At 32.0% G+C, this 13,080-nt stretch overlaps 2 protein-coding genes across 2 annotated transcripts; one reads left to right on the forward strand and one right to left on the reverse strand.

Annotated features, from left to right (window-relative positions):
• Positions 1 to 900: 900 nt before the first annotated feature.
• LOC132751596 (armadillo repeat-containing protein 7-like) lies at positions 901 to 3,266 on the reverse strand. The gene has a single exon (XM_060741783.1). The coding sequence runs from the start codon at positions 3,250 to 3,252 to the stop codon at positions 2,671 to 2,673; it is 582 nt and encodes a 193-aa protein (XP_060597766.1). The 5' UTR covers positions 3,253 to 3,266; the 3' UTR covers positions 901 to 2,670.
• A 2,943-nt stretch (positions 3,267 to 6,209) lies between these two features.
• LOC132751598 (uncharacterized) lies at positions 6,210 to 12,666 on the forward strand. Its single transcript, XM_060741785.1, has 5 exons — positions 6,210 to 6,982; positions 7,205 to 7,343; positions 7,640 to 7,745; positions 7,934 to 8,128; positions 11,815 to 12,666. The coding sequence occupies exons 1-5, from the start codon at positions 6,290 to 6,292 to the stop codon at positions 12,026 to 12,028; spliced, it is 1,347 nt and encodes a 448-aa protein (XP_060597768.1). The 5' UTR covers positions 6,210 to 6,289; the 3' UTR covers positions 12,029 to 12,666.
• The last annotated feature ends 414 nt before the right edge of the window (positions 12,667 to 13,080 follow it).

Genomic DNA, 13,080 nt, shown 5'->3' on the forward strand with positions numbered 1-13,080 from the left:
ACATTTTAGATGCACTGGAATGCTTATCCACTGTCTATTTTTTCTAGATATAAATCCGAAAGTTAATAAAATGCAATTGGTATAGGGCAATGATAAATTCCACTTGTATATTCCTTATTAAGGAAATGGTTCTCTTATAATATTAATAAGCTTGCAAAATATAAAAACTGCTTTACATCAGTATTCAAGTTGCATGCTTTCATTCAAAGATTTTAATTCATAGATATTAATTTTAGATGGAAGATGTTATTGTTATTTTAACAGGACATGTAAAATTCTTTTATTTTCTTCTTCAGAATTTTACCAATCAGTTGAAGGAAATAGGAAAAGTGCTAGAAATGGTCTGAACAAGAGCAGTAGGAGCAAAAAGATGGAATCTCTATCACTTAGAAGAATACAGAACTAGTAATCTCTATATCCCAGAGGACTGTATAAGACATTACAAGAGAGCGAATAATGTATCATTTACAATATTACAACAGTCAGTGATGTCCGTATAGCCAGGAAAGTAAATGAACATGTTGAAGAATATTATAATGTATTTTGATTGATTTAGAAACGTCATGACTGAATTAATGCAGAAGGGCGCCTAAGGTCTTCGCTAGGAAATTTCCATATGACTTTTACAGTGCTGTTATGATTTGAAACCCTTCAAAAAACATGAACTTATTTGAAGCTTGTCTACATGTACATGTTACTGCTTAACAATCAATTCTGATTATGACTAGCACTAATTTTTACATGACAGTCTTGATTACAATTCATCTTGTAAAATTTAACTTTTTTATATTCAATTACTGCAACTGACCAATTGATAAGATAAACAAGTGTCTAACCAGCTTTGTATACAATGTATATGGTATACAAAATAAGCCAGAGCATTCCGAGGCAGAATATCACAACAATTTAAGGCTTCATATTTTAAACTTTATTAAACTGAAAGTAGTATACATGTAGATATTTATTATTGTATGTCTAACAAAAAAAAGAGTATAAATTGTGTGAAATTTTAAAGTTTTTTGTTTTTTTTTTTTGTACAGAATTTCCGCTTAAATCGTGACAATTGACATTTTCCAGTCAGTCTTTATGCTTATTTCAACACAGTCTACATCAGCAGCGTTCCTGGATCACTTACCAGTAATGACCAATTTCACCGTAGGTGACAGACTTAATATAACAGGATTTCTAGTCTATTACATTTAATCCTGTCTGGAACTATCTATCAGTAGTTACTAGCTACACTTGTAGCAAGACTGTGTGATCATTTAATTTATTAAAAGATAGTTAATTGTATAATTCCATAACTATAGTCTTGTAAATAAACTGTCAATAAGTATGTCCGTCTGTTATGGCTCACTGTTGACATTATTAAAGGTAGAATAATTTCTTAACTGGCTGTGGAAGACAGAATAAATGGCAGACTCACCTGGCCCCATGTTCATTTAGAATGGATCAAATGATTTTTCAAATATTTAAATTGTTTTACGTTACTAAAATTCATGTGTTTTGCTAGAATTAAATGGGAAATATTCAAAAATGTAAAAAAAAAATGCTGATTTGTAAAGACACCATACTATTTTGGGATAAAATCAATAAATAAAACAAATACAAAATATATTCAGATCAAAATAAGGATCAATTTTAGGATTATGATCAATATTTGGATCAACTGTAAATGCCCATATCTTGGAAAAATAACAATAAATTTATTCTAAATGTCATAAACTTGCTATTGCAAGTCCAGTTTTATCAAATCAATATTAGATATTTAATCTATGAGGATAAACAATGAAGAATATTAGAGGTCTTAAATTTGATCCTGATCTTGATCCTGATCCTTAAATCTTTGTGAACACGGGGTCTGAGGATTGAACCAGCAAAAACTAGATAAGAAACATGATGCTTTCTCTATACAGCTAAAGAACTGTCACAGAAACATGGATAAAATACACTTTAATTGGTATCAAACACAGGAATGCTGCAGACATATCATTTAATGTCCTGACATACAGAATACTACAAAACAATACTGGTAAACCATACAGGTATTGAAGAGAGCAGAGCAATAAGAATGAAAGCTTGAACATTTGGCCTTGGGGCATTAAATTCTTTCATTTCTTAAGTGATACTGACCCAAGCAACTAAGCCAGCAAGACTCCACTCATATTTTTAAAATTTGTTCACACTCGTGAAAAAATAGATAATCAACAACAAATCATCTAATGATGTATAACACCTGCAGGATACATTATGAAAGAGGATCTTCGAAAATGTATCTTTGTTTTGTCTATGATGCATAGTATATCATTATTGAAGAAGAGATCTTGTCTTTTAAAGTAGAAGATTTACTGCAAACTTGGTTACAAAACAATGTGATAAGACTATTGCTGATTATAATTAAACATCTAATTCCTTGAAAATTAAGCTTAAAGCTTGTAAGACACTGTGTCTGCATTCGGCAAACACTTTTTTAAGCATACTGTTCACCATGACCTTAACCTTTGCTGTATTGACAAATTATGTGCGTTCCTCTGCTCTCTCGAAGTCATCTCATAAGTAATGCTGGTATGCATTTTTTTCTTTTCATATTACATGTACATGTAATATATGGAAAGCATTTTTATATTTGGTGTATTTGTATCTTTCTACCCTACACAAATAGAGATACATTCAAGTTGTTGGAACATAACCATTATTTTTCTGCATCATTCTGGCTTCCTGAATCACAGTGTTGTCACAATAATCTTCAAGAAAAACAGTAGCCAAGTTCTTTAACCTAACATTCTTCGACAGTGATAATCTCAACATGCACTCTACTACCGGCAAGCATGTTATTTCGGCACGAGACTCTTTGGTTACAAGATACATTAAAGTTGCCACTGCAGATAAAACTGTGTCTTCGGAGTACCGGGACAGGCACCCTATCACCAATTTAACACCTCCATTATCAATAATATGCTTCCTGTTCTCCTTTTCAGCACTTGCGTTACACACACCTCCCACTGCAAACTCAACAAGTTCTTCATCTGATTCCTCCAGACCATCAAGAAAGAGATCTAGTATATTCAATGTTTTAAAATGTTCGTAATTTATTGGATCATAAGCAAAGTTTGCAAGGTTTGCCATAATCTGTTTCTTGGCTTCAATGTCATCAGTGTTTTGATATTCGTTGACCAGTGACTGGAGGTAACTAAATCTCCCTATGCCATAGGGACCTGTTTTCTTTTCAAGGTAACTCTTTGAACTGAACATCTTTGTTCAGATCTGAAATTAAGAAAAAAGTGAATAATCTCTTTACAATTTACCAATATGGTAACGGCATGGCCCCCTAACCTTGTTTTATGTTATGTTTTTCTTTAAAGGGGCTTGAATGCAGGTGTATGTTCACTTTGTTGGAGGATAATAAATCATTTATGCTCCTTTGAGAGCATCAAATAAGAGCATACTTTATCTAATATCAGGTCTATGATTTCATTATATTTACGGACAGTCTGTAAATTTTTGGACAGTCCATAATTTTACAGATTTTCTTATCTGTAAATTTACAGACATTAAGTAAGAAAATAGTAGAAGTTGCATTAAAATTTAAAACCCCAGGTTAAAATGAATAAGGTTAGGTTATATATGATTAAATGTAACAGTATGCTAAGATTCAAAACAGACTTTCAATCTTCACTTTTAACAAAAATTTCAAAATCATCATACAAAGATGAAACTCACCCCATTACCTTTGTAAATATAAACAATCAATAAAACAACTTGTCTTTAGCTGCGGATTTTATTGTAAAACTAAAAACAGCAAATTTGACATTGAATATCTGTAAATTTATGGATTGAAAAATCTTTAAATTTCTAGACTGTCTATAAATTTACGGACAGTCCATAAATATCATGAAATCCTAGACCTGTTTATAGTAAGTTGTAACATGCTTAACCTCCCAATCATCTTTAAAGAGGGTGATTCAGATCTAAACATGTAACAGAGAGGTATATATTTTGACTCTTGAGAAAAAAATACATTTATTCTGTAAAATATGGGAAAAACATTTTTCTTCTCAAGAGTCAAAATATATTTACCTTACTTGAATGCACAGGCACTAGACACAATTAATTTACCTCTATATGCTCATAATACTATATATAAAGAATAAAGGCCCCTAACGAGAGAAAACTATCATGCAAAACCAACAAGAACTGTTCTGTAAAAATAGACCAGATCACTATTTTGTCTTTGTGGTCGTCTCTATGGATGATTTATCCTATCATAAAAACTTTTTACTTCATCGAAATCCCTCAAAATGCTCCAAAATACGAGCAAGTTTCCAAATTTCACTGAAATTTCATTGCATGTCGTTTCCGACGTCCAAGCGATGCGTGTAAACAAAGGTGAATTCTGGTCAATTCCTACGAAATCAACGAATAACTGTTAAAATTTCCACATACTTTCTTTAAAACAACTTGTTTACAGTCAAACTGCGAAGCCTTTACTTCTCAACTGTCCGATGATAACGCCATCAAGCTGAAAAATTAAAAATTATTGACAGCTCCGTTTCAGAAAGCAACCATTTCATGCATTACCGCACTGAATATAAGGTAAAGTAAGGATTGGTTAAGCGCGAAATCGGAAGAACTCGGATTTCGCCGGTTAAGCGCGAAATCGGAAGGACTCGGCTTTCGCGGCTACTGTATAGTCCAAAACGAAAGAGAGACGGAAGTTTACTTTTTCACGCTGTATGCAACGCTCACTGCAACGCTCGAAATGTTGAATATAGAACAGGAAAACGCTATGATTTATATTAAATCGGGACATAATGTGTATATCGGAGGGGTAGCAGGTACTGGGAAGTCATACATGGTAAAAGCAATTACAGAATGGGCACATAACACTGGAAAACAATTGGCGCTGACATGTACAACGGGGGTGGCATGCTGCTTGTATCCACAGGTTTGTGGTTTATAACAACGTTTGCCTTGTCATGAATTATAATGCCAGTATAAAAGGCAAAGGAAAATAAAACAGACTAAATGGCTCCTTGCTGATATTGATAATTTGGTCATTGTTGGTTCTACAAATATAAATGACAGTAACAAAGTACGATGTCTCGGCCCTTTATCAACTCGGCACCGGTCAGTTTGGCACATTTCAACTCGAAAAACAAATCAATGATATCAACATAAAGTTATATTAGTATGCATGCTTTTATATACAGTAGTTATAGATGAACACATCCCCGCAAGGGGTTTGGCACTAATGCCATTAGTAATGGAAATTGGTAATTTGAAAATAATTAAATTTGCCTGCTGAGTAAAATTTTATAATGTTAATAAGCAAAATAATTAAGATGTTTATTATATTGTACCTAATTATCTAAAGGCAGTAGGGCAATGATTTTCCAGGGTGAATGCAATCTATAATTAAAATCACCAGATTAATTGTTATCATTTATGTATTTATAGCTGATGACATTTTTTTTTGACTTATAATAATAATAATATATATGTTATCTACACACAAAAGCAACAACATAAACATGATACAAACATTTTGCACTAAAAAGAATTGGCATAAGTAATGTAAACACTGTCTCGTAATATAAAAGTGGGCCAATCGACACATGCCAATTTTGAAAAGGGTCGATCATTTTGACTTTTAGGGTTTTGAAGCTGACCCTGGTTCATCCTATATGATTCAAAACTTTTAATTGAATTTGATTGCTAATGTTCTAAGAAAGGTGTTGGATATCTACATGACAATAAAAACATTTTATTTTATTTGTACAGAATTTTGCATACATTCTTATATTTTATCCTATTAAAATATGTATGTTTTTTAATGTTTTAAATAATGATTAGTTACAAAATCATTTGTTAACATACCGTACATACTATTTTTAATTGTTGATTGAACCACAACTCAGACATTCAAGAATTTTTTTTTGGAAAACAGTCATTGTGAGGATCCATGTTTTATTATGTGTGACACACTGCCACACGCACTTAATTAAAACATATAATGCTAATGTTAAATCAATAGCTAAATGAAACAAACGAAAAAACGACTTACTAAATCACATTTTTTTTACAAAAGGAGTTTACAAAACATTTTTTCAAAACGATTTTTGAAATCTACGTATTAAATTTTATAAAAATTTGTAAAATATATGCAATTTTGCAAATTCACCTTTAATGTTTCCCTACCTGTGAAAAGTCCTTAAACTTTTCTAAGAAAATTTAATGTAAAGATATGTTGTTTTAGAAATTTTATTTATAGTAAATATTGTTGTATTACATGATTTCTAATGGTTGTTACCTGATGTTATCTTTTCAGACTTTCAAGGCTATGACTGTCCATAAATGGAGTTGTTTAGGGGATGGAAGATATTCAGCACAAGAGATTATGACTCTCATTGATGCAGGAGATGACCACTACATGGAAGCTGTCAGGAGAATGAAACAAACGGATATTTTAATCATTGATGAAGTATCCATGTTCAGTCAGGTTATGTTTGAAAAGTTGGAAAGAGTCATGAGACATTCAAGGCAGTCACATTGTTTATTTGGTGGTGTACAAATAGTACTAGTTGGTGACTTTTTACAACTTCCACCTGTAAAGAACTCCCGATACTGTGATGCTGGAGACTTTTGTTTTCTGTCTGATGTATTCCCAGTCCATCACATATTTTTAACTGAGGTGATGAGACAGACAGACAGTCAGTTTATAAATGTGGTACATAGTATTGCAAAAGGAGATGTGGATGAAGAGACTTTAATATATGTCAAGAAACTTTGTAGACCTTTGATCTGTACAGAAGATACCACAAGATTATTCTGTGTAAACATACTGGCTGACATGTACAACAGGGACTGTCTTATGGGACTTCCTGGAGAGATTTATGAATTTGAGGCAATTGATGAAGGAGAAGAACGCCTTTTAAATAGTCTTACTATTCAGAAAACATTGTGGCTAAAAAAAAATGCAAAGGTAAATTAATATACAGAATTTTTATATTTGTTTTTTTTAAATATAATTAATTAAAAGTGAAAAAATTACTGTCTGTTTATTTTAATTATTGAGATAAATGCACTAGTAATATAATTATTGATATGAAAGATAGTGTAAACTTTTTAAAAGATTTTAAAAATTAAATTATTTCATTTATGAAAATGTTGACTTTATGATTTTTTTTTATTCAATCTCTTTCAGGTCATGCTACTGAGAAATCTCTCCGACAGAATGGTAAATGGGTTGCATGGTACAGTGTTAGATATAAAAGAAGGGGAAGTGGTTGTCAGATTTCAAAGCTTAGACATGGTTACCACATTAACCAGGATGAATTTCGCAGGTATTTATGTAAATGTAATTAGTGAAACTATTGTTAATTCAACTTTTCTTTTTAAATACCTCCTTTTCTGAAACATTGCGCAAATTATTTACAAACCAGAAGTCTATGTAAAGTAGCTGACTGTAGCTATTAATAACTTCCTCACAACAACATTTCCAAGTAGATTTCATATTTAAATTGACCTTAATAGACCAATACCTCTCAGTAACAACCAAATATTTGTTGCACAAAGGGTGTTGCTCTACAGAGGTTACAATATTTAAATATTACAATATGTTCTTTCATTGAAATTTTAGTATATGATCCAGCTACAAAGAGAAATGAAGCAGTTAGGAATCAGATTCCATTAAAACTCTGTTATGCCATGACTGTTCATAAAGCTCAAGGAATGACACTCAATAGGTAGGTGTAATCAATATTACACTCACTTTAATTATGAACATAATGTCAATTTAAGAATTATACTTAAAACTTTAAAAGCATATGAAACTTCATTTATATCTTAATTTTTTACAAATAGAAAGTATTAAAAAATATGTCTATATATAGTGTTGTTGCATGAATGTAAAAATTCATACTTACATCTGCAGGGTTGAAGTTGACTGCAGACAAATTTTTCAGCCGGGGCAGTTGGCTGTTGCGATGAGCAGGGTGAAGTCACCTGATCACTTAAGGGTTGTAAACTTCTCAAAAAGTGCTGTTATTTCCCAACCAACAACAGTTCTTGATTTATTTCACAAGCAGTGGACTCCACCAGAGCCTGACTTTTCATGTTGTATTTTAAGGTAAACAACTTCAAAGTTTTTAAATTAGTTTTTTTCTCCTCTCACAAACAGATTGAAATCAACAATCATTTTAATGCTTCCGAGGGATCACTTTTTTTCCCTATATTTGAATATTTATCAAGCTGATTTACATGCGAATACATTTTAATGTCTGATTTGGAGAGGTTTCACTTTTACGCTTCTTTGACTCATTTCTTACTGAATTTTTTGAAGAGAAAGCAAAATTTTGTGTCATTTTAGTTACCGCTTTTTTTACTTTTTTTTGAAATTGCTGTTTGTCCTAGAGTTACACCATTTATGTTTCTACTGTACTGAAATGCAGTAGGATTTGTATTTTATCCATCAAATTTTCCACGATGTTGACAAAAATTATTTTCAATTGCATCAGAGTTAATCATTGCAGGAACTATTGAGGTGCCAGGATATTTTTCAAAAATATATTTACACAATTCAACAAAACCAATAATTGATGACTGTAAATCTTCATGACACTGAGCTGACATCAGAAATTTTGAAGATTTTGTTTGCTGGTGCCAGTTTAAAAACCACTGTTGAACAGCATTTATTTTTGTAATGTTAAGATTATTGAAATCATTCATGGTACGCCTGTCTCTGAATATTTCAATGAGAACAGATGTGTTTTGTAAAAATTCTATTGCACCATCAAGTACTGCACCCTTTGTTCCTAAATATTGTTGGTATGATATCAATAAATTCAGCATGTCTTTGTTTAATACATCTTCAGCAAGCTTATTTCTCATTTTTTCCGACTGGTTTTGGAATAAATGCTCATTAGTGAGACTTCTGTGTATTTGTATTGGATTTCTTCTGTCCCATAAATATGAATCTATCCACATTTGCCATTGAATTTCTTTGCCAGACGGTAATGTAAGTAGTCTTGTACACTTTAGATGATTGCCACTTTTTAGCAAATTGTTTCTTATTTTTTTAAATGTATGTGAAGGGTCCATCATAAAAATAAGGTCTTCAGTGGGATTACAGGGCATTGGTGATTTCATTCTTTGAATTATATTGTCATCATTGAAGTGCATGGACATAAAAGAACGATTACTGACTGCTCCATCCATACAGATGTATTTGCATTTGAAACCATAAAGTGATAAGTTTTTCACGGAGTCCCAAAAATGAATGAAGATATCACATGCATTCACTTGGTCCGAAACAAAATGAGCGAAGGGAAATCTAAATCCACTGATCCCTTGGAATAAAAATTGTAGAATATGTGTGCCTAATTTTTTGCCCTTTTTTCCTTCTCGAAGGTCAGAGAGGTGTTTACTTTCTTGTCCCATATCTACAAAACCAACCATTTCCATAGACTGTCCACACTTACGTATTTCAAGCTTCTGTTGAATGGACATTTCATCTATGAGAATACCGCCGACTCTGCCAGTTTCAGGGATGTTCATTCTCGTGGCCTCCTGGTCCATCCATTGAAAAATTTGTCTTGACATACCTGGTGTATGCTCAACACTATTTTTATATAGTAAAATCATTTGAGGTGAGGGAAGTAATAATAAACCCGATTCCCTAAGTTGAATGTAACTAAGTGGGCTTCTTGTGTACCAGTTAAGGCATTCAGTCATGATTTTCCTGTCCCACCTGTTTTGCCTGGAGTCATTATTCTTTGAATTTTTTATTTGTGACATAAACAATGTTATCATACCTTCTGTGGCTTGAGGCATTAATTCTTTAATAGTGTCTAGGTCGCTTTTTTCAGGCACTTTTTCAACATATTTTATTTCTTGTCGTTTGCACGTGTGACATTGTGGTTCTTTCATATGTATAAATGACACCACTTGCTTACAATATTTTGATCTTACTAATTTAGTGGTCTCTTTATTTTTATTCATACATGTAGTTTCAATCATATAATTTTCTTTCATTTCAACCTGTTTTTTTGTATCAAGAGTTGTACCTTCGCAAAGTTTTATTGCTCTTACTGCTAAACATACAGCTTCAATACCTTCTCTGTTACACTCATATTTCTCAGAAATCATAAGTTGTTTTAAGTCAATAGGAGTCTCTCGTATGTAAACAGAGAATTTCTGTTCCTCAAATACAATTACTTTATTCACAGAGTTTTTGTTCACTGTCACTGGAGTCTCATAAAACACTTCTACACTTGTGTCAGTAACATTTTTCAATATAAAGCCTGGTGGTAAAGACAATATAACATTCTCAGTAGAAAACGAACTACTTTCTTGTGAAGAATTTTGTTTCCAACTCAAAGAATAATGTGCTTGCTTTTTACCTGCAAACAACTTTCGCTTTGATGAAACATTAAAAACTCTCTTCAGCACCATACCAAGTCTGTCCAATGATATCACCTCAGAATCCTTGGAATCTAGTACTGCTTCTAGTTTATATGTGTCCATGATGTCTTGTATACATAGACTGCTATCATTGTCAACATAGAGATGTTGAATAAGCCTGTAAAAGAAAAAGTTAATTGTCAATCTTGCAAATATTCATGTATATATTAAACCTTCTAACCCACATATTTTTGTTTTAAATCTAATTAGAATGGGCATTTACATCTCTGTATCTGTTAACAGTTATAAAATATGCATCAGTGATACAACACACAAGTAAATCAATGTTAAACCTTTATGAAGGTTATTTTTTTTATTGAGACAGGTACCCGTCATTTTACATAAATTAATAAGAGGTTTTGCTAAGAAAACATATGAGCCGTGTCATGACAAAACCAACATAATGGGTTTGCGACCAGCATGGATCCAGGCCAGCCTGCGCTTCCACGCAGTCTGATCAGGATCCATGCTGTTCGCTTACAAACCCTATAACAAGTAGAGAATCTGATAGCAAACAGCATGGATCCTGATCAGACTGCACGGATGCGCAGGCTGGTCTGGATCCATGCTGGTCGCAAACCCACTATGTAGGTTTTGTCATGACGCGGCTCATATAAGATTTTGTCAATTGTAACCAGGGCATCAAAATATTTCAATATTGATTGTCTAGAAAATATTCTTAACATTTGTGCAAAATATAAGTTTACCATGCTGTTCTTTAAATTAAAATCATTTTTAATGGTTATGCAATCCAATTTCACACATTTGGGGTAAAAATTATACATAAAACTTCATTTTATTTGTATTACGAATTTTAGATATAAAATCAGAAAGAAAATCATAATATGACAAAACAAAATGTAGAAAAAAGACAAAAATTGTAAAAAAAAATTTGCATCTCCTACGGTTTGAACCCATGCCCTATCAAAACCCTTGTATCCTCACTTAAAATGAATACTCTTCAGAAAGGAAATACTGCATTAGGTATCTAATGCCATATTAGTATATTAAAAAAATGACCAATATGGAAAATGTTTAGGATCAAATATAACATCTTTGTAGAAAATAAGGCTGGTCCACCTTTTTATTAATTATATTACAGGTACATTTCTGTTGATAATTTTAGAAATATACTTGGGTCAAGTTACATTGTAGTTATTTATTATGCCCAATAAGCAAAAAAAAATTAAAGGAATTATAGAAAAATGTAAACTTATTTTGATTTTAACCTGTTCAATCAATATATTCCGATCACTTTATAGCACAATCATGGCCTTCTTGTTAAATGTATGTACATTTTACTTTGAACTCTTCCATGAAGATATACTTTTATTTTAAAATGTATATTTCCAGATTTCAAACAGATTCCAGCAGTGAAACACCTGTGCTGCAACACTCGGATGTTACACCAACTTCACAATCTGACTTCCAGTGTGAATTCACTCAAACAGAGCCATTTTCTGAATTTGATGATGAATTACTTTTAAGTGTTGATTTGGACAGTTTCACATCTGTCAAAATAATGAAGATGTCCCTGAAATTTCTATTCCAGCTGACCTTTTGTTAATTGAGAAAGTTAAAGCTCTGAAATTGGATGATCCCAGTAGACAAGAACATGTTGTTTATAATCAGTTGGTAGATTATTTGCTTATTAACACAGAAAAATTGACAATATTTTGTAAATTACAATATTCATTCCTTAAACAAACTTTTGAAAATTCTACGAAGGACAAACGATAACTGAAGACCCAGGGTGCTTTTCACAAAGAATTCCGGCTGCATTTAATATCTGATTCTTACAAAACATAAATAATGAATTTATTGCCTGAGAATGATCATGTGGATATTGTATTATATGTGGGTTACGACATCATGTCAATTTTAAAGAAATATATTTCAGAAAAAGCTTCTGAAAACCTGCTAGAGCATGAATTTGCACCAGGGAGTAGTCAAAGACATTTTAGTAGTGACATGTCAGATACAGCTAAAGGCAAAGTCCGATATATTGGAGGATATGTGGTTGCAAAACTGTGTTATCAAACCAATTTATTGATTCAAAAAAGTGCATTTAAAACAGCTAAAAAACATGCTGATCAGTATGAGTTATCAAAAAGAAGGGTTAAATTTCTTCAGTTCTTAACTTGCTCCGAGGCATCAACATAAAAAAATCCTGAAACTCTACTGGAAACATCAAGAAAACAGAACATAAACACAGAAACAGAGGACTCACAAATATAACTGAAGAAGCATACACATTTTTTGAAGCTTTAATCAAAACTACTTTATCTCATCATACACAGATATGGGAGTAATTTGCATGAATATGTTCTTGCCATTGTAAGTGGTAATACAAGTTTACATGAATGCTTTATCCGTGTCATATGCAAAGTTTATGCAATGGAAGAGGTTTCATTTGACTCTGTAAGTGTAGAATGTGATGATTTTGAAGTTGAGTCTTGTTTAAATGATCTAACATATAATGCAGTTGTATTAGAAGAAATATTTAATGACTTTGTATCACTTACAAGCTCAGTTTTATTTAAGCAATTTACAAGTGATGTCATTACATCATTGAAAGTTAAGAAAAAAATGGAACACCGAAAACAGGTTCATGTTTCC

The sequence above is a fragment of the Ruditapes philippinarum genome, unplaced genomic scaffold (assembly GCF_026571515.1).
Source record: "Ruditapes philippinarum isolate M1 unplaced genomic scaffold, ASM2657151v2 ctg7383_1_1_1_1, whole genome shotgun sequence".
NCBI classification, from domain to species: domain Eukaryota; kingdom Metazoa; phylum Mollusca; class Bivalvia; order Venerida; family Veneridae; genus Ruditapes; species Ruditapes philippinarum.

What these genes read in the sequence shown, in the direction of transcription:
- LOC132751596 (XM_060741783.1), bottom strand. Translation starts at nt 3,252, where the DNA reads ATGTTCAGTTCAAAGAGTTACCTTGAAAAGAAAACAGGTCCCTATGGC.
- LOC132751598 (XM_060741785.1), top strand. Translation starts at nt 6,290, where the DNA reads ATGATTTCTAATGGTTGTTACCTGATGTTATCTTTTCAGACTTTCAAG. An exon ending in CAAGGAATGACACTCAATAG is followed by an intron (nt 7,746 to 7,933) that starts GTAGGTGTAATC and finishes TTACATCTGCAG; the next exon opens with GGTTGAAGTTGACTGCAGAC. An exon ending in TTTTCATGTTGTATTTTAAG is followed by an intron (nt 8,129 to 11,814) that starts GTAAACAACTTC and finishes GTATATTTCCAG; the next exon opens with ATTTCAAACAGATTCCAGCA.